The sequence below is a fragment of the Myxocyprinus asiaticus genome, chromosome 31 (genome assembly GCF_019703515.2).
Source record: "Myxocyprinus asiaticus isolate MX2 ecotype Aquarium Trade chromosome 31, UBuf_Myxa_2, whole genome shotgun sequence".
NCBI classification, from domain to species: Eukaryota; Metazoa; Chordata; class Actinopteri; order Cypriniformes; family Catostomidae; genus Myxocyprinus; species Myxocyprinus asiaticus.
The window spans coordinates 41,541,138-41,564,185 of NC_059374.1; the positions used below are offsets into that span (position 1 = coordinate 41,541,138).

A 23,048-nucleotide genomic window follows, 5' to 3' on the forward strand; every position below is an offset into this window, starting at 1 on the left:
ATAAGGTAGTCCTTTTATTACAGTATCTGAGTTTATGAGGTGCGCATCAGATCGCGTCTCTAGTGTTGTTGATGCTGGTCACCATGGCGATGATGCTGTCCCATCAGATGTCATAAAGCAGCACTATAATCCTGCTCTCCACAGTGAATAACTGGAGCTTGAAAGACCATTCAACTTGAAGTGTATGCAGATCTCAGTGTGTCCTATAGAATGCTGTTTTTGCAGCAGGGGAGAATAATTAATCCTAACTACATGCTAAACAAGTCAAAGTTTATTTATATATTTAAAAGCAAAAAAAGCTGATCCAAAGTGCTGCACATTTGAAATAAATAAATAAACACATCATAACAATAAAATTAAAACATCATATAGATAAAAAATAAAACAAAACAACACTATTTTTGTTACATTTACATAAAAAAGAAGTGTAAATAGGAAAAAAAAGCATCTTCTTTGTACTAATTGCAAATAGTGTTAGATGCTATTTACACCTCTATTAAAATACTAGCATACAGTATAGTGGCATATAGAGTCCAACAGAAACCCTGCACCAACCCCTAACCCTAACCTTCTCTTACAAAAAAATAACGATGGTTTTTCTACAGTAACCACAGTATCACCATGGTATTTTGTAGTAAAATCATAGTAACCACAAAATTAAACATGGTAACTATATTAACACCATATTACTGTACTAATACCATGGTTAATCACATTAAAACTATGCATTAAAACTTGTGCGGATCCAGCGAGAGCAGCAATTTACTGGCCGCTTCCAGTTTACACGGCTCGGATCGCCTGCTTGGAGTGTCTTCGACTGATCGTCGTGCAACATTTGTGAGTCAGAGGGACACCGTTTTGATACAGGATATTATAATACGCGCTTCAGAGTAGAGGCTGACCGATAGTCGATTTTGCCGATATGATAACTAAGGTGGTGGGAAAGGCTGATAACTGATTAATCGGCCGATAGTTTATAAAATCAATTTCTAGAATGTAAAAAAAAAAAAAAAATGTATTCTTTCTTTACTATGGCGGGCAAAGACAAAGAGTACAAAATGAATAAAATGCCAGGTGCAGTTATTTGTTCAAATAATAACCAAAAAGCAACTATCCGCACCGATTAATCGGTAAAACCGATATATTGGTCTACTTCAGAGTAATATATTCGAGCGCTCCACAGGAAGAAAAAGCTAGATTTGCGCAAATTCTGTGAGGATTGTGAATTAAATATGCTAAAACGAGATATCCGCATATTTGCAGACAGTATATGATAGAGGATTTATTAATATTTGCCTTTTTATCATAAGACAAGACAGTTAACAGTTACAGGAAACTGTTGAGAAGACTGAAAGAGAGAATAAAACGCACAAGCACTTTAACATCATGAGCTCGTATGCGTCTGTCGTGGTTTTGATATGCGGCAACGTTTAAATGAGATTAATTGTTGTAATATGATGAAATGTGACAACAAAACAAACTGTTATTGGTCATTTAGATGTCTCAGATGGCTTCTTCACACACAAGCGGGCGATTCTTGGTGCTTAAGAAACTAATATCGGCGGATTTATCGGCCTTGCCGATATATCGGTCAACCATTTCATATGACCATATCATGCTTCTGATGTAACTTTGATTAACTGACACAGTATATTATAAGGTACATCTACAGACTTCAAGTAAAGTGTTACCAAACTTTACCATTCCAAAAGTCAGCAGCTGGTATGTTCTAATGATTTCAGTGTGTGTGTGTGTGTGTGTGGACACAGTTACAACCTCCGCTAATGCACCTGAATGGATCTGTAGATGGATACGCTACACCTGTGTTTCTCATAGGTCAACTTGATGACATCACTGCTCTGCAAGGGTTGTGTGTAGTTGAAAATGGCAAGTGGAGAAAACGAGCGGCTGATAGAGAAGCCCCCTGCGTTATCCAGGTCTCCTGTCTGGAAACATTTTCTTTTTGCAGTCAATTACAACTGCGATGGTCAAAAAACGTTTACAAAACAGGCACTGTTTGCAGACATCACTCGACACAAGTGCCATATACTGGTAATATACATCGACATATGATCATTTACGGCAAAATCACCAGGGAAAGCACACAGAGCCGCAGATGAGCTGAAACTGCACACAATACCTTTCGTTTTAAGTAGGCACGCAGTGCTGATTCGGACAGGCATAAAACAATAACTAAAGCGACTGGGGTGTTCATTGCCAACGATATGTTTTCCTACTCCGCTGACGAAGATGTGTGATTTCTGCATTTGATTAAAACACTCGAGCCGCATCACAACATCTCTCGTATCCATTTTAATAGCAAAGTTCATTCTATAGTGATGTACAGTTTTCAAGTATTGAATATACGTGTAGTAGTTTGAAATGCATTTTATGTCGATGCATGTAGCATAATAGTGCAGGTATTAAGTTAAAATGTTGATTTATTAATTGGAGAAAAGGGTTTTTATTTAAAGACCCAATGAAAATTAACCATGGTTTTACTATAGTAATATTGTTGTAACCATGACTGCTGTCACCATGGTTTTCTTTGCAAAAATCATGGTTTTGATACAATTAACCATGGTTTTACAACAGTAATACTGTAGTTTCCATATAGTAACCATGATTATACATATTATATTGTAAACATGACAGTAACCATGTTGATTTTGTGGTTACTATGTTTTTACTACAAATACCACAGTTGAACTATGGTTACTGTAAAACAATGATTTTAATTAAGGGCAACCCTGATGAAGTGTTTGTTACCAAATAAAGTATTCTTACTTTGGATTTGGCAGTAACATATATGTATATATATATATATATACATTGCAAATACCGGACCATACCGAAACTGTGACCCTAAAACCGTGATACAAACCGAACCATGAGAAATTTGAACCGTTACACCCCTAAGACATATATTCATGCTTCACAAGAGTGAATTGGACTACTTGATCTGCTACAGGCGTAGATTCCCTGGGGGGATGGGGGGAGGTAACCCCCTAATTTTGCGTGCAGCCAGCAAAGACAGCGTAATCGGAAACGTGTTGTTTATTTATTCCCTTTTGTATTATTTTGCAGTACCCAGTCTTATTTATCTCATCACATTCAAGTCGGACTGCAAACTCAGATAAAATTCAACTTCTTTTGCCATGGCGCTGTAGATTTAGTAGCGGTGTATGAAACACTGCAGATCTGAGTCTAAAATCTACCCTGCTGTGACAGACACAGAATTCGTTGTAACTGAGAGATATGAAAGGAATAGATGTAGTGTTTGATAACCAAAGGGAATGGGAACAAAAGAATATGAAAGAAATGAGAGAGAGAAAATAGAAATGGAATCAGGTGAGAGAGAGAGAGAGAGAGAGAGAGAGAGAGAGAGAGAGAGAGAGAGAGAGAGAGAGAGAGAGAGAGAGAGTGCGAGCCAGCAACACTCATACAGAAGAGTCAGAGTCTATCTGTGTGTGGTTGTGAAGCATTTTGACAGGTGTGTAACCTTTGTGCTAATGTGTACTTGCCCTTCTCTGGTTAATTGAAGCTGAAGGAAACACATGCCTCTATGTGAGTGGAATAGCAATTTAGTGCACTGAACACACGCATGCAGTGTTAGGCCATGTGTCCACCAAAGCGTTTTTTTGCCAGCTGAAAATGCCAGGCACTCTTCTGAAAATGCCCAGCTGGGAGCGCTTGAGAGTGCTTTGGAGGCGCAGCGTTTTTTCATCGGAGACGCTTTGGTTGCTATGATATGGAATATCCACGGAAGTAATGTGTTGCAAATACCAACAAGTTATCAACAAGTACTCAATGTAAAAACGTCAGCACAAGGAAGAATACTTGCTCTGGCCCTTGCTCTGGATGAAGGGAAGGCTGAAGCATTATTTTTCATATTAATATTGAGGTAGTCCGGGAATGTCATCTGGTACAGACACGAATACTCAGAGACCAGCAAACTTCTCCATTGTTGTTCAGTCGTTATATAAGTAGGATGTGACGGTTGGTCAGTGTGGTATTGTCCCGCCCCTCCTACAGTGTGATTGGATGGCTGGGTAAAAAGTGACAGTGATGAGCGCTGTGTTTTACCCAAAGCTGAACATGTTTCAACTCTCGGCGACCAGAAAAAAACGGCAAGCACGCATCGCTCAGCGTGGAATAGACGCTCAGCGCATCGTTACGCTGCTGGCTTTTTTAAATACACAGCGCTCCCATTGCAAACAATTACAAATAACAACAATCAATCAAAAACTGACCTCAGGAAAAATACTTTTTTGAATTGACCTAATAATACCTGCAAACAGAAGTTACTGTTTAGATCAGGTTATAGCAGCTGCTTTAAAAACACTCATTTTCCCCGCAGCTGCTGTCGGTAGATTTGAGCTTTTCATGAAGGAATCGCACAAACCTCAATCACAAACAACTGTTTTTAATGTCCAATGGGGGTGGGTAAAAATATTGATTTACCGATGCATCGCAATCTTCATTTGAAAGCTCTCGATATCGATTCTTTAATCCCAAGACCGATTTTTTTTTACTCTATGCGCAACTCTCCACTACAGTGAGAGGAAATCAATCGAATTTGCAACCAAATATCGCACTACTAATATGCAACTAAAAATGTATATATTTGGCAAATGGCTGGAAATTGTTTATATTTCACTCACCATTGAATTAATTGTGTAGTACAGTGGTGGAGTATTCAGCAGCGAGATCCTTTCACTGCATGTTGAGAGTAAAAGTTGTTCCGTGTAATGCGTGTCCAAAGATGAACAAATCAAAAACAACAAAAAACTAACTTTTAATTCTAATCAGGCATAGCACAGATGAGATAAAGCCATTCAAGACTCTCTCGTTAACATGCGCTAATTTAAAGCAGCTCTTTACAAAACTGCTGGTTTCCTTAAAGAGACAGTACCGGTTTTTACCACGTGTTCAACAAATCAATGTAAATAACTGTAAATAGTATAAAATTGCAATTAAACAATAACCATGTAACAAAATATAATATATGCAATATAATATCATATTTATTGATTACATACATTGATTTGTTAATTTTTGAAAAGCTAAAATGTGACCAAAATGATGAAAAACGAATAAATATAATTAGTAAAATTTATATCTTCGTAATGCACATAGTTAGAAGGTCCCCTGTATAATTAACAGCATTATCTGGGAGAGAAATTATTTCACAAGTAAGCAAAACGGAGACTATAACTGAAATATACCCATATGAATCGAAATTGGGATCGAATTGAGAGCTTGTGAATCGGAATGAAATAGAATTGGGAAATCTGTATCAATACCCAGCTCTAATTTCCAAAACGTAATCGCTGTGACAGATATGAGGTCAAATATGAACTAACGATGAAAAAGACCACAATGTAAGATCTAATGGGACCCCGTATCGCCACCACCAAGTGCGTACTTGCTGTTTGTGAAAGGATATGCAAATAAAACAATTTAATACTTCTAAAATATATCTTGTTGTTTATTTTGAATGCAGTGAGTAACTTGTTCAATCTAAACTGGCTTGTAATTAAGTTTGAATAGCCAATTGAGTAAGTCAAATATTATTATTTACTGTAAGTAGACAAATTAATTAATCAGTTAAGACACGTATTGCATTTTTTAGGCTTAGAAGTGTGTTAAACGTGTGAGGATATGTATTCATCAACCTGTTACATTTACGACAAAATCACACAGGCCTATTGAAACAAGTTAAAACTGGTTTTGTTGATAGTTCAGAAAGAACTAACATATATTGTGTCTCTATAAACCATAACTATAATAACTTTTATTATCATAAACAAACATTATTAGATTAAAACTGCAACGCTAACCATATCCACTATTAAAAGCTGTTGCTCTGAAGAACCCATAAGCGCGGTTGCCTGTGGTGTGACGTACAGGTAATAGTAATTGCAACTTTTGTCTGTAAGTCTGAACGCTTAGAAAAATAATAGCACAGCGCTCCTCGACATTATTCTTGTCACACACACACGTACCCATTACACTCACTGTCAGATTCAAGACATATATATACATACACACACACACACACACACACACACACTGTTATAACACAAGCCATCAGGCATAGCACAACACATAATCAGATGTGCAGAGTCACGATACAGGAAGTTTCTGTGTGGGAGTCTATTATAAATGTGTACATCACAGGATTAGGAGCAGTAATCCTCTAAAAGGAAATTATCCCAGGGTGAGCCGCATGAATCATACAGCCGTCTCCTAAAGCACTACTGCAGTATCCTCATAAGACCGTCTTCACAGAAAAACACACACACACACACACACACACACACACTGAAATCATTAGAACAAACCAGCTGCTGACTTTTGGAATGGAAAAGTTTGGTAACACTTTACTTTTAGTCTTTAGATGTACCTTATAATATACATTGGAATGCATCTTTTTATATGACACACATGATCATATGCAACTTCAGTCTTAATACATTTTTAAAGTTGTCTATTCATGATTGAAATACAGTTTTGCTCAATGCATTACACTCAAAATATGATGATGTATTATAATTGTATTTAGAATTATTAATGAGAACAACTATCTGGTTATAAGGTGTATTATAAGCAGTGTTGGGTAGTAACAGATTACATGCAATCTGTATTGTGTAATCAGATTACAAAAATCTAGTACTTGTAGATTGCATTGCACTTTAAAATGTGCGTAACCACCACCCCTGGCGTCGCAAGTTCAAGTGACTCCAGTCGGGTTTCCTAAGCAACCAAATTGGCCCGGTTGCTAGGGAGGGTAGAGTCACATGGGGTAACCTCCTCGTGGTCGATATACAGTAATGTGGTTCTTTCTCTCGGTGAGGCGCATGGTGAGTTGTGTGTGGATGCCGTGGAGAATAGCATGAAGCCTCCACACGCGCTATGTCTCCGCGGTAACGCGCTCAATAAGCCACGTGATAAGATGCACGGTCTTAGACGCGGAGGCAACTGAGATTCGTCCTCCACCACCCAGATTGAGGCGAGTCACTACACCTCCACGAGGACTTGGAGCGTATTGGGAATTGGGCATTCCAAATTGGGGAGAAAACGGGAGAAAAGAAAAAAAATTTAAAAATGTGCGTAATCAGAACTTTCAAAATGTGTGAAATTTTTAATGGATTACATGATTACATTTTTGATAACCAATAGTACAATCCCTATTCCTAATTTCCTGAATAACAACAATTTTCTTAAAATTAAAAATATATGCTTATTGTCTTCCATTTTGAGTAACATAATGTTTTTCATGACCCTTTAAGTACCTTTTGTACAAATAGAAAGTTGTTCTTTGATTTCATGTTTGCTAATGTTTAATGAAAAGAGCGGCAATTGATACTTCATACATTAAAAATTAATGATTGGATTTTTATTAGAGCTGTCAAAATTTACGCATTAACACATCCGATTAATTAAAATGTTTAATGTGTAAATTTTTGTTAGTTGCCATTAACGCATTTACCATTAAAATAGCATAAACCAGCATAAACACTTGATGGAAGGTTGGAACCTTTGTGATGTGTTCACCCGGAGACACACAACACAAACACCGGCCGTGTCAGTGATCAAGTGATGAGGAAAGGAGCTCTTGATGGTATTTGTTGTACAAAACAAGCCCAGATGGGGCTTGTGATAGAAATCAAGTATTTTTCAGCCTATGTAAGGCACATTTTAATTACCACAGAAGCACGTCAAGTCTTAACTATCCCCTAAAACACAGAATAAGACGTTTTTGTCTGCAAGCGCTTTCATGTGGAGTTCATAGCAACAGGGCATTGACGCCCTGATGCGAATCATGAACGCAGCTTCACGATTGCTGTAGGAAAGCAGATAGCCACAGTCTATTAAGATATTAAATGCCCTTTGCAATGCATATGCAGCTTATGCGGAGACTAGTTCTTTCAATTAGTCAAACTCCCACTTAGACTTTGGGAAACATTTAATATTACTCGAATTATTGCTATTTTAGTGCATTTCTATCTTTATACTATGGAAGGCTTTGTTTGGAAAATGTTAATAAAGCATTACATATTGTTTTGTTTTCTTTCCTAAGAAGAAAGTAAATGCATTTTGACAGGAAAATAAGTATATTTAGAGTCAAATTTCAGCAAGATTAATCGTGATTAACTGCGAAAAATTATGCGATTAATCACGATTAAATGTTTGAATTAATTGACAGCACTAATTTTTATCAAAGCATGCAATGAATAATCCAAAATAATCCAAAAGTAATCAGATTAGATTATCTAAAGGTGCAACATAAAAGATTGTTACTGATTACAATTTTAGTCGTGTAATTTGTAATCATTACTGGATTACATTTAAGAAGTAATCTGCCCAACACTGATTACAAGGCATTATCAATTAATTACAATACACAAATAATGGCTTTTTCTTACATTATATATACAAGAACGGTTCGAAATTTGCCAAATGGGAATATATAACACCAAATGGATGCGAGTTATTGGCCAGATGTATTTTTTTCCCTTTTCTATAAGATGCTGTTAGTAACACTGGAATGGAAATACAGCTGAGTAATCCTTTTCCTATTTTTAATAAAGTGAAATTTTCTTTTCTTTATGGTCAGTAATGTTTCTCAATTTATTCACCATTAACAGGGCAAATGTTAATTTTGGAACCTGTATACAGGCTTCCAGTTTGTTGAAGGGATTAAGAAATTTTTACGAGAATAGTTTTCATTCCCTCTCTCTCTCTCTCTCTCTGTCTCTCTCTCTGTCTGTCTGATTGACAGCCTAATTCAAACTGCAGCAGGAGATTTTGATGGGTTGTCTTGATGTCAGTGAAGAAAAGATGAAAGAGAGAGGCAGTAACCGAGCGAGCATAAGAAATTGAAAAGCAACTATTCGTTCCTCCTTAGCATGTTCTCTCATACCGTGTTAGACTTCATAATGGAAAATCAATTTGCTGTAGCTGGTATTTACACACATTCACTCATCTGTGTAGAATAAAAATTACAATATGGTACAAAATGCATTGATGTGGTTGAATGAGAGGGTGTGTGTATTTAATTTATTTAAGATGACATTTAACGGCATTTGCAATGCATTACACTTCCGTTACACTGTGTCCTAACCAGGTGCGAAAACAAAAAATCATAATTTTTCTGTAAACAATGAAACTCGCAGCCATCTGGATTTGACTGAATCATGAAAAGTGAGCTATGATATTGTTGGTTAATATTATTAATCCTCACTTACCTTGACCTTGATTACATCAACAGTAAAGTAGTTTCAGAGGTGAAGAAAGTTCCTACATTTCGATGAATGCTTTTAAAATAAAAACATTTTCTTTACAGTAACGTGCACTGATTAATCATGCCAAAGAAGTACAGGAACATTAATGCTATTCAAAGAAATTGAAATGTTTCTTTAAAAGGGCCACAATGTAACAGAGTTCATTCTAATGACAGTTTAAAAAGTTAATGTGACACGAGAGAGCATTTATTTTAAAAAAAGTATTTTTTATGTTTCCTGGGTAATGTATGAGAATGAGAAGCGTGTAAGTGTGTGTGCGTGTGCGCACACTAAAAGAGTTTCCCTGTAAAAGTGCGGATCTGTAATGTCCTTTAATGCACAGAGCTGCTGACCAGGCTAATGCTAATGCCAGTTCCAGTGTTTCTGAAAATCTCTATGCTTTCGTACTGACACCATTAACCTTGCAGAAACACTCAGTGACAGGCTTCTTATCAGTGTGTGTGTGTGTGTGTGTGTGTGTGTGTGTGTGAGAGAGAGAGAGAGAGAGCATGCTCTGCAGGTGAAAAGAGATTTACAGATGGAGCAAATGCACCCAACACACACACATACACACACACACACACACATGAAAGACATAAACATTTTTAGGACTGGTAAAAAATATAGATTTTCCGATTAAATGCGATCTAAACTTAAACAATCCCGTTACTGATTCCTGCAATCACAAGATCCATATTTTACTCTATGCACAGCCCTCAAGAATGTGAGTAAATCACTTGAATATGAAACCAATTTTGCACTATGCGACTAAAAATGTCTGTTATTAGCCACTGGCAGGAAAATGTTCAGATCTCTCTCTCCATTGATTGAGTTGTGCACTCACCCAAAACGCTTGCTGAACAGCGCACAGCAGAAGGGCCGTAACCCTGAAAACATGTCCACAGCACCCCACGAAAGTTCAAGCGCTCAAGGTTTGGCAATAGCAAAGCAGACATCAGACTTCATTTTTGCAATGATTTTCGAACATTTATGACACTGATCACGCACACACATATGAATGGGTAAAAAAGAGAATGTACAATTGTAATAGTAATTATGGTATTTTGGCGGGAACTATGGTTGCCATTAGAGGTGGGCTGATATATCGGTTTTACCGATTAATCTGTGCCGATAGTTGCTTTTTGGAACTATGAGTTATCTGCAAAAATTTCTGCCAATTAAATTCCTCATCAATACGCCTCATCTGGTGAAATATATATATACAAATCTCTTCATCCAGTGAATATAGAGGCTATAAAAAGCTTCATTTGGTATATACTTGAGCATTGTAACGGAGCCAAGTCACCGGTGTATTTCAGGTCTTGCATTATGCACCAAATCGTACTTTTTCTGGTTATTATTGGGATTTTGGTTGCACAATAAAATGCTTTTGGGATTTTATTGATTTTAGACTCTTGTAGCCTCAATATCTGTGTATGTCATAGTTAGGAAAGACTAAGAAATGTTTTATCATTCTATAAATCGATTAAAAAAAAAACTATCGTCTGATTAATCAGTTATTAGCCTTTACAGCGCCTTCATTATCGATATCAGCAAAAATCATCGGTTGACTCCAAGGGCACAACTACGGTGCTGCAAACAGTTTATGCAACAACATACACACACACAAACACGTATGATAGAGCAGCACAAATGTTTCATAAGAAAGGGTGTGAAAACATGTTGTTATAGCAGACCAACTGGCATTTCACTTTGTTCAGAATGTTTCTACCTCTTTTTCTGTTTTATATTTTATTATTTTAATGTTTTTTGTTTTTTGTTTTTTTGGCCTAGCTCTGGTAATTTGTGCAGTTCAGTGGCTTTGCCTTTCCCTGGACACCGGATATTAATTTTTCATTGAGTTGCTGTCTCCAGTTATCAATAATAAAATGCTATATTCTTATAAATATTCTAAAAATAAAGTGAGATTTTCTGCCATGCCGTTGCAAGGATGAAAGTTTAATGTTTGCCTTGAAGGCAGCAGAGACGGTGAGCCTGCGGTTTCTTACTGGCCACAAACAGCACTGTGGCACTTCAATTTTGTGATTTAGTTTCTGGGGAACCATTGGGTCAGCGCAGATAAAGGAAAAGGAATGATTCTTTTTTCCTTTGACAGTTCACAGAGGATACAATGTCATGCATCACTGGGACGTGCATTACCAGAGAGCACAAAACAGACCTATTGGAGGGATATAGCTCGATATTGATAAACTGCTCACTTAAGGGCCGTTCACACTGGCCACAATTGCATTGCAGGATGTCACCAAGTTATTGTCGACATTCCTACTCGAAATGCAATATCCAGCTGTTCAAGTGGCAGATCACGTTAGCTTTCCTGTTTGCATTCCTATTGGTAATCACTGCATTGTCATATTTGCATAAAGTTGTTCTCATTCGCTCATGTCGCCTCTAGGAATTTAATAAAATATCAATATAACAATTATTGATCAGCACGTTATTGTATCAATATATTTTTGAGGCATTGATATATTAACATCAGCCAACATTTTAATTAGATTTGTGTGCTTTCAATTCACTGCCAGTTGCATTCCATTCATTGTAGTCTGATGTAATAGCTTTGGGAGACCACAAGGGGGCGACATAACATTTACTGAGGGCCGTTGCAGCTTGGACAAGACATAGATATCTCACACTCATTACGAGCCGATGGCAGTCGAAAATTACAAAGATTTTTGTACTTCAAGAATAAAAAAGTGACGTTGATGAGTTTGCAGGTTAGTGTATGAAACTGGTGTAACTGTGCAAACTGAACAATTAGAAATAGTGATGTTTATTATACAATTTCCCTGTATGTAGCATTGGATAGGTCTTTCATTCAAGCTGTCAAACTACAAAAAGTCATACTTGTAACTGAAAATACATTGTGTTGTCTTTTTGAAAGATACTTATACAAAGTATATCATCCAGTAATGGCTAAAGTAAATTATCTTTGTCCTTTGATAATGATTTGGGTCGAATTTAATGGAAAACTATGCGAGTTGACTCCGTGGCGCTGCAGAATTTTTAACAGCCTCCAGAGACAGTGAACCTGCGATGTGTCTGTACATATCTTCGTAGAAAATAATTATTTTGAATTTTAGAATGTAGCATGTCGTCCGCCAGATGTGTCTGGTGCGCGACCCTCTTTAATTAACCGTGCCACTCACACTTTACCAAAGTTGTGTTGGGAAATATGTTTGAAAAATGTTTGAAAACTTTTGTGCAATGAGCAGTCCTGTTTATATCTGAAAAAATCCATATATATATATATATATATATATATATATATATATATATATATACAGTATATAGATAATCATTGGGAATATATTCTGATTATCGTTACGTGAAAACGGCATCAATCCCAAGCCTTATCGTAAAGCCTCATTTTGGCAATCAATCAACCTGAAACTTGACAAAATAAGAACAGGATCATCGGGCAAACACAAACATTACTAATGGCATACTTGTTGTGGACTTGGCTTTGCTTCATTTAAGTATATAAATATATTTTGCTTTTGTAAATGAAGAAAAAATGTATAACCTTTACCCTAACCTAACCCTAACCCTTTACAATAATGTTATGCTAAAAATCTTTATTATTGTTCATTTTGACATATACAATTTTAATATCAAAAGTTGAAAAAGTTAATATTAATGCGGTTTGAACTTAAGGCAATGAACAGTAATGTATTTATAAATAAGTTCATTGTTAGATCATGATACTTATTGCATTAACTAAAACTAATGAAAATAATTTTCTTGTAAAGTGTTACTTCAAATCGTTTAGAGGGCCTTAGCTTAAATAAATGAAGAAAAAATGGTAACACTTTACAATAAGTTATGTCCAAATTTGTGAATGCAATAGTTAAAAATGAACAATACCATTACAGCATTTATTTATCTTGATTTATGTTAATTTTGACATATACATTTTTAATATTAAAAGTTGTAAAAGCTAACTTTAATACAGTTTGTACTAACAACAATGTACAGTAATATATTTATAAATGAACATTAACCAAGATTGATAAAATTAAGAAATGAACTTGACTGTAAAATGTTACAGAAAAATCTTTGGGCATTAGTTTAAGTAAATTAAGTAACAATGGTAACAGTGGTAATGCTACAGTACATAACAAATTATGTATGTTAAAAATAGTGAACGCAATAGTTAACAGCGAACAATACCATTACAGCATTTATTAATCTTTATTAATGTTAATTTCTACATATACTAATACATTTTAAATATTAAAAATATCATATGTTACCATTAGTTAATGCAGTCTGAACTAACAACTATGAACAGTAATATATTTATAAATTAGCAAAATTAACCAAGATTAATTAATGCTGTGACACTGTGACGAGGAGGAGAGTGTGGCCGGGCCGTGATGGAGCTTGGCCGGCACTGAATCAGCTGATCAGCGGGAGAGCGAGCTAAAGGGAGTCCAGAGATGCCAGTTCGAGAGGGAGAGATGCACACGGCCGTGCTGCATGTTTGTTTATGTTGGTTTTAAGTTGAGTTTGGCATTAAAACTTTATGTTTACTGTCCTCCTCCTTGCCCAACCTTATACTGTTACAGTGGTGCCGAAACCCGGGAGGGATGAAGGATGCACTGTCGCGGAGTCCTCGCCACTGCCATCCGCCAGAGGAGCAGCCGCAGCTGTCTGCCTGGGGACGGAGGGGTCGCTGCCAGCTGCCGAGAGCTGGAGGAACCGTGGCCATCTGCCAAGAAGTGAGGAGCGGTTCCATCCGCCAGGTGCTGGGGGACTCGCTGCCGTCCGCTGAGGGAGGAGCGAGCTGATGTCTGCCAGAGGGTGGAGGAGTGGTTGAGGACCGGGCGACAGCATGTCTAGGAGCCGGCATGCAAGTTCTTCTCTCTCTCTCCTCTCTCTCTGTGTGTCTCCGCTCGCCCTTTCCCTCTCCCCACGCCTCCCCTTGTCTCTCCCCCCAGGTTCACAGGAGGCGGGGTGGACCACTGGCTGACAGAACTGCCGGAAGGGCAGCGTCTCCCCCCAGAGATGGGGAGGGAGTCAGTCAGACCAGTGGCACCCCGGCCTGAATCGGGCGGGGGAGGAGTGTGACGAGGAGGAGGGCGTGGCCGGGCTGTGATGGAGCATGACCGGTGCTGAATCAGCTGATCAGCGGGTGAACGAGATAAGGGGTGGCTGGAGATGCCGGTTCGAGAGAGAGAGACACACACGGCCGCACTGCATGTTTGTTTATGTTGGTTTTAAGTTGAGTTTGACATTAAAACTTTGTTTACTATTCAGCCGGTTCCCGCCTCCTCCTTGCCCATTCTTATACTGTTACAGACAACTTAAGCATTAACTAATATAAATGAATAGAACTTTGTCAAGTGTTCCCAAAAACTTGTTTAGAGGGCCCTAGCCTTAAAAGGCCCTAAATGAATCACGTCTATGTATTTCTAAAACTTTTCGACTGCATTTCATGTTTTCCATAATGTCACAGATGCAACTTTCCACAAAACCTTTTGGCAAATTTTCATTTATTTTGCACCCTTAACAAACACACCTGGCTCTGTTCATTTGCAGCTGCTTGATTAGCATGGCAGTATAATTCTGCGGTGAGACACAGCTGATGCTCTGAGAGATGGAAAGCCCTCTTCACGGGCCAGACCATCCTGGTTTCTTACCTGGGTGTGAAGTCGCAGCCCTGCTGCATGAAGGCGCCAAGGGAGAACCAGAGACTGTTGAAGATGCCGAACTCATTGGGGGGCTGGTCGCTGGGCGGACCATCGGAGCCCTCTTCGGGCTCCTCGGTGTGCCACTCGTACGGGCTGAAGCGGCTGACCAGGAAGAGCACCACGCTCACGCCAATATACGCGAACACGATGCACATCCAGATCTCGTAGGCCAGTGGGTCCAGGAAGGAGAAGACGCCCGGTTTGGACTTCTGCGGTTTCTTGATCATAATAGAGATGCCCAGACTCATGAAGGGCTTGGAGAAATCAATCACCTCCTCCCGGACCAGAGTAATCGTTAAAGGGGCCACAGCGATTTCCGCTTTCTAGGACAGAGAGGGACATGGAAGATTACATTTTTATATATTTATATTGAAAAGACACTGCTTGAACTGTGGTATAAAAGGAAATGTTTCTACAATGTATAACACTGGATCTGTCTGCCCCATTCATTTTTGAGGTCATCAGAACCTCATGAATCCTGTACTGTGGTGAAGGTCTTTATAAAATCAGTACAGTGACAGCCACTGAGATAAAGTGGCCGAAAGAGATGGCCTATTAAACGTAAAGTGCTTTCAATTGGGCAATTTGACAAAAAAAAGTCGCTGTGCTGTGGTGTTCGCATGTCTCGTCAATTACAGCCCATTGTATTCAACAATTCCTTTTTCTCTTTGTTAAAGGGTCTAGAAGATGACAAAATATTTATTGTACAAATAAATTAGCAGTAAGGCACTTCCCTTTCAAATGAAATTTACAGCAGTGAAGCGTGGTTATGTGCATTCGTAGGAAAATGATGAAATTTGGCACACTTATAGAGGTGGTCATGAATAGTCCCCATAGCAAATGTGGGACCTCTACGACAAACTCCATAGCGCCACCACCAGTTCAAAATTTACTTTTCTTTTGCATGTATCTTTTAAACTGTTTGTCCTAGAGACGCCATTGTTTTGTTTTTTTTGGATCATTACTCTCCTCTTGATGATTCAAATGGACCCCTTACATTAAAACTCTGCCCATTACAGTGGCCGCCATCTTGGATTATGATGTTTACAGTTTACATGTTTCACGTCCTTCAAATTGTAATTATAAGTGTTATTTAAAGGAATGTTCCAGGTTCAATGCAAGTTAAGCTCAATCGACAGCATTTGTGGTGTAATGTTGATTACCACAAAAAATAATTCCAACTCATCCCTCATTTAATAAAAAAAGCACAAAAAAATGCAGTTATAGTAAATCACTTACAATGGAAGTCATTGGGGCCAGTCCATAAACATTCAGATTCACACTGTTTCAAAAGTATAGCCACAAGAACTAAATATTATACATGTTAAAGCAATTTTAGTATGATAAAACTGCTTACTAAACGTATCTGTGTACAGTTATGTATATTGGGATTGCAGGCTTTCGTCGTCATGGCGAAACTGTAATATTGGATATAACTTTACACTTAAAGTTAGTAAGCAGTTTTATCACACTAAAATCACTTTAACATGTATACTATTTACTTCTTGTGGCTATACTTTTGAAACAGTGTGGATTTTAATGTTTATGGACTGGCCCCATTGACTTCCATTGTAAGTGCTTTACTGTAACTGTGATTTATTTATTTTTTTTCTTAATAAATAAGAAGCGAGTCAAATTTTATTGTTGCGGTAATTAACATTATGCCACAAATGCTGTTAGTTGAGCTTAACTTGGATTAAACGCAGAATTTTAATAATAAATGTAATTTTTCAGTGTGAACTGATTTCGTAAACATGTTGTCATATACAACAAATGGGGCATTTCAGAAACCTTAGATGATATTAGAAAGAAATGTATATTCATTTAATTATATTTAATTAATAAATGTTCATTTTATGGACCACAATAGAAAAACAGTTTTATTTTTAATAACACTAATTTACCCAACAGTCTTCAAAATGAAGTAGGCTTACAAGGTGGTCTTTGCCTTTATTGTTGTGTTAGACTAATGAAATCCCTCTGTTGTGTGACCATATTACATTTCTTTGAATTATAATTTAGGAAATTCCTCTTCCTGTCATTCCAATTCCAATTTAACATCCTGTGGGGCGTGGCCAATTCAATAAAAATTCTTACTAGTGAGTTGAAAGTGAGCCAATTCTTAGATTCTGAACTGTGCCCATCCTGTAGTTGCATGTTTATAATAAGACAGAATTCAAGCAGTTGTGAATCGAGATGGTTTTATCAATGAATAGAAGCTCTCGGGCATCCAAGGGACTTGTGTACAGTAATATTTACACTGGCTCAGTGGTTTAATACCAGTGAAAGGTCACAGTAGAAGTAGGGCAATCTTTGGCCCTCCTAGTGCCTATAGGAATACATGAAGTTATTTGGCATCTAGATTTAATTGGAGGCCTCTAGCAACAGAGAAAGTAATACCGTGCTACTGCCAGAGAGAGGTCGAATTCAAAATCTATGAAGCACATCTTTGTGCCCCAAGACACAGGTCGTTCAATAGAGTGTTCTGAAGCTGAATAGGTTTTTATTCGCAAAATGTTATACTGTTCTTCTCCTGTAAACCCATGAGGAACTCAAGGCTCATAATTAACTTTTTACCCAAACGTTTTATACAATTTTATAACATGGAGCAGAGTCATTACTGAGTAAAGCATGACTCTGGACTAGTCCGTTGTGCTTGACCAGTCAGTGGATGAGTGCATGTAGAGCTCAATAGTAAATGCCCACTTTGGTTTTAGTACCATAAGTATTTTTGTCCATTATTGGACTTTTATATTTTTGAAAAACTGGTGACGTAGATTTAGGCATAGGGGTGGGGTTAGGTGTTTTAAGAGTATACACTGATGAGCCAAAACATGATGACCACCTGCCTAATATGCTGTTGGCCCTTCACATGCTGCCAAAACAATGGACTCTACAAGACCCCTGAAGGTGTCCTGTGGTATCTGGCAACAAGACATTAGCAGCAGATCCTTCAAGTCCTGTAAGTTGCAAGGTGGAGGTGCCATAGATCAGACTTATTGGTCCAGCACATCCCACAGATGCTCAATTGGATTGAGATCTGGGGAATTTGGAGGCCAGGTCAAACCCTTGAACTCTTCATCATAATCCTCAAACCATTCCTGATTAATGTGTGCAGTGTGGCAGGGCGCATTATCCTGCTGAAAGAGGCCACTGCCATCAGGGAATACCATTGCCATGAAAGGGTGTACCTGGTTTGCAACGATGTTTAGGTAGGTGGCACGTGTCAAATTGAGGTCCAGGGTTTCACAGCAGAACATTGCCCAGAGCGTCACGATCCCTCCACCGGCTTGTCGTCTTCCCATAGTGCATTCTGGTGCCATCACTTCCCCAGGTAAATGGCGCACACGTACATCCATATGTTGTAAAAGAAAACAGAACTCATTGGACCAGGTGACTGTCTTCCACTGCTCCAAGGTCCATTTCCGAAGTTTGCGTGTCCATTGTAGGCGCTTTCAATAGTGGACAGAGGTCATCATGGGCACTTTGACCCATACACAGCAGGGTGTGATGCACTGTGTGTTGTGACACATTCCTCCCATAACCATCATTAACATTTTCTGTGACTTGTGCCACAGTAGACCTTCTGTCAGTTCGGACCAGATAGGATAGCCTTCATTGCCGTCGCACTTCAATGAGCCTTGGGTGCCCAACACCCTGTCGCCGGTTTGTGGCTTGTCCCTCCTCGGACTACTGTTAGTAGGTACTCACTGCTGACTGGGAGCACCCAACAAGCCTTGCCATTTCAGAGAAGCTCTGACCCAGTTGTCTGACCATAACAATTTAGCTCTTGTCAAAGTCGCTCAGGTCTTTACCCAGACCTTGACATGTGGCCTTGTTAGGAGATGATCAACATTATTCACTTCACCTGCGAGTGGTCATAATGATTTGGATCATCAGTGTATATATGTATCTAAAATTACGATATGATTGTATAACGTAACTAATCTATTTACAAGTGTAATAAAACATATTGCAGATAAACACATTATAAATCCAAAGATTGCCAAGCCCATGACGGAATCGTCCGAACTGAAGTGAGAATGAAATTACAATAACGTTTTCATGATGCTGGCAAAAAAGTCGCAATGTTGACATCTTCGTCATGAGCCTGCTCTTATTTTGTGATTAATGACCAAGATTATGGAGACGCTTTTACTTCCAGGACCCTATCATTGAGTTCTATTCATAGAGTGTATCAGCTGATGTGCATGTGTATGTACTGTATCAGAGGATTAGTTTGTGAATGGGTGGAGAGCAGGTTGGTGGATGTGAGTGTTTAACGGGGCAGAAAGGTGTGCATCTGTACTCTCCCTGAGCACATTAACACTCGTCAGCGGGAGCATTTGCCTTTCACTGCTGGAGTCGCAGCGAGGTATAGCAGAGGCGACATACAAGTGACTGATTTTACGTACTCGCTTGCTGAATTATGCTGTTCATACTTCTGGCAGCTATTATAAAAGAAATGCCTTTAGCTCTGACAATATCAACCGTACTGACAGAACAAACGGCACCTTCCTCCACAAGAACTAAACAAATCTTCAATTCTGTCTAAACAACAGATATACCTGCTTCAGGCATAAATAAGAGACTGTGCAATTGGTTAATGGAAAGCAGTTAATTTCTCAGCTCCCTAATTGTCTTGTTTATTTTTTTTTGCCTAAACCTTTTGTTATTGGTGGACAGTAAGATGCAAACTGAATAAAAAAATTCAAATGAAGCAAGTCAATAGTTGTCCGCAAACAATCTGAGCAAGCACGAGTAATCAGCTTTGCAGTGGTGCTGTTACACATGCGGCATGATTTCACCAAAGCTTAGCATTTATCTTTTTAAATAAATGCTCTGTAAAAAATTCCCTTGAGAGAAAAACATTTATCAGAGTAAATTCTGAAGCTGATGTTTAAATTTAGAGCACAAATGTAACAATGGAGCGCAACAGTGCCTGCCAACGTTTTTAGCCATCTTGGTTTTCCCACTCATTTTTTACAAAGGGTTGTTATCCATGAACCTACCAGCTCCGAGGTGAATCACAACATTAAAAACTTTGATTTGAAGTAAAAAAGAATTTGAAAACTGGACAAAAAGACAAAGGTACAGGAAGTGTGTACTTAACAATCTTTAAAATGACCCCTTTTGAATTTGCTTCTTTAAAAAAACATGGTTTCCTTCATCTCAGTGGCATGAGGTTTGGTGACTTTTCCTACATTTGCTATTTACTGTATACACACACCAAAAAAATTGGGCTGGATTGTGGTGGTGTGGCTGTGTGACAAAAAAAAAACTCAAATTTGACCCTACATAGGAAATCGATCAAACCGAGCATTTTTTTATTATTATTATTTATCAAATAAAATCAGTCACAATGCAGAACACACACAGAAATTAAGGGGTGAGACCATAACACATTCACAATGGAGAACACACACACCAAAACGCGCACGCACACACACACACAGATCAAAGGCTGAGTTTGATACCTTTTTTGAGAACGTTTACGCTCAGGGGTGGGAGCTGCACCTTTACTGTTCATTCCTGTGCATTTCTGTTTATTGCTGTTGGTTTTATTTAAATTTCTTTATTAATTTACTCTGAGTATTGAATTGGGATGTTTGAAATGAATGATAGGTAACAAAAATCTTACTCGAAGTCTTCTCTTTATAATACCATGATATTGCGGCATCATTGCAAAAACACTTCAAAACACCTCAAACCCCCCAAAAATGTTTCATGTCTTTGATCATGTCTATATATATATACATAACTTGTAATAAGATCTAAAAAATATATATGTTTGCTACAACCAAGTAAATTAGTGGGCCTCTGCAGCCACCTACTAATTATAGTTGTAATTTCAGGTCATTTTAATTTAAAAAGTTTTTTTTTCCAGCAGATGTCAGCAATCTGCCCCTAATACATGACACCTTTTTCATATTTTCTCCCTGAATGAAATTGAGAAATGTAGATCTTCACTGAAGTGAATGTAACATAAAATGTTCTTATTTTATATGAAAATGAATGGTGTAGTTTAGTAATTTAGAGGTAAATAATGTAAAATAAATAAATGCCACAATCCCCCCAAAACTGCACAACTTCAGAGTTTTTAAATTAGTGAAGTAAATTACACAGTTATTGTTTGGGGTCCAATTTGACCCCAAAGACCATGAGAATGCACCTGTAAGGAACAGCGCAGAAGGGTTAATGAGGGGATGAACTACAATCCCATGAAGCATTGCGAATGACATAATCAAAATAAAAACAATGGAAAAATGTTAAACTATTGATTTAAAGTTGCTGATTATACAGTAAGTATAGAAACTATATATTCAGATATATATAAATACTATATAAGTAGTTTGAGAATTTAGGGAAAGCGACTCGATTGCGTTATTCACAGTGCGTCATGTCAGTGGGCGGTCGCTGCAGAGCTCTTTTGGTGCACTTTGTTTGCCATGATTCTCTGATTGGTCTATTTCTCTTCAGAATCATGGGTAGTGTAGTTCTTCACCAGGAATTCCACTATTAAACTTGATTTTTTATTTTTAATAAGTGGAAATAACAAAGACTGATGGCTTCAACAGAAGCATATACCATTGATTAACAACCACAGAGTTCACGGTAGATCAATCTTTAAAGGTTTATAAGTCAATGTTAATAATCAATTATCCTATGGAAAAAAATAGAGGGATTATTTCTAGATTTGCGCTCTATTTGGTGGAGAATCCTCTTACCCCGTACACCAGCTCCCCAACCATGCCGTTCCAGATCTTTGTCTCTGGATCCCTTGCTCCGTACTTTCCATCCGGAACGATGGCAATCTTGTAATTAATTCCAATGTGTCTAGCGATCTCAGACGCCAGATCCACACAGTAGCCTTCAAACTGGTCATTACCTTCATGCATCTCCCAGTTCTTCTTCAACATCACGTACGGTCCTTCCTAAATATGCACACACATAGACAGAGAGGGTTCCCGGGTTCTTTAAAGCAGTGATTCCCAACAGGGGGTACGTGTAGAGTGTTGTACGTGAAAAGAATGGGATTTTGCTATGTTAAACCTAATAAAATCACAAGTATGGCACATAGATCTCTTCACTGCGTGTTGAGAGTAAAAGTTTGGCTTAACTTGTGTAATGTGTGTTCAAAGACAAGATCCATGCAATTCATTTGTCAATGAACAATGTCTCTTTTTTAAATTTTTAAAATTTTATTTGGAATGCCCAATTCCCAATGCGCTTTTTAAGTCCTCGTGGTGGCATAGTGACTCACCTCAATCCGGGTGGCGAAGGACGAATCTCAGTTGCCTCCAAGTCTGAGACCATCAACCCGTGCATTTTATCATGTGGCTTGTTGAGCGCGTTACCGCAGAGATATAGCATGTGTGGAGGCTTCATGCCATCCACCGCGGCATCCACACACAACTCACCACGTGCCCCACCAAGAGCGAACCACGAGGAGGTTACCCCATGTGACTCTACCCTCCCTAGCAACCGGGCCAATGTGGTTGCTTAGGAGACCTGGCTGGAGTCACTCAGCACACCCTAGGATTCGAACTCGCGAACTCCAGGGGTGGTAGTCAGCATCTTTACTCGCTGAGCTACCCAGGCCCCTGAACAATGTCTCTTTTAATACCCTTGCTTGATCTCAAGCAACAAAAAAGAAACATTAATTCTAATCAAACATAGCATGGATGCGCTAAAGAGACCGTGCATGTTCTGTATCATTAATATGCACTCAGTGGCTGAACTGCCGCTATTCTTAAAGAGACAGTACCATTTTAGCTCTGGTTTTACATATTAATGTAAATATTTGTAAATTGTACAAACTATGCATGTAAACAATAAACATATGTATGCAATATAATATATGCAATTTCGAGACATATTTATTATGAATACATGGAATTTTTACATTTTCAAAAAGCTAACTTAACAAATCATGAAAAATGAATACAAATAAAATTTGTAAAGTTAATATTTCGTAATGTACAAAGTTAGAAGATCCCCTGTATAATTAACAGCATTAGCAAAGATACAATTTCTTTCATAT

General features: G+C 38.1%; 1 protein-coding gene across 4 annotated transcripts in view; it reads right to left on the minus strand.

Annotated features, from left to right (window-relative positions):
• The window catches only part of LOC127422584 (glutamate receptor 4-like), a 130,498-nt gene that overhangs the window by 37,727 nt on the left and 69,723 nt on the right, over positions 1-23,048 (minus strand). For all 4 annotated transcript variants that reach the window (XM_051666236.1, XM_051666234.1, XM_051666238.1 and 1 more), the window contains exons 10-11: positions 21,733-21,939; positions 14,954-15,327 (exon numbers count right to left, since the gene is read on the minus strand). In XM_051666236.1, the coding sequence (XP_051522196.1) occupies positions 14,954-15,327; positions 21,733-21,939 (581 nt within the window). The remainder of the gene's footprint in view (positions 1-14,953; positions 15,328-21,732; positions 21,940-23,048) is intronic.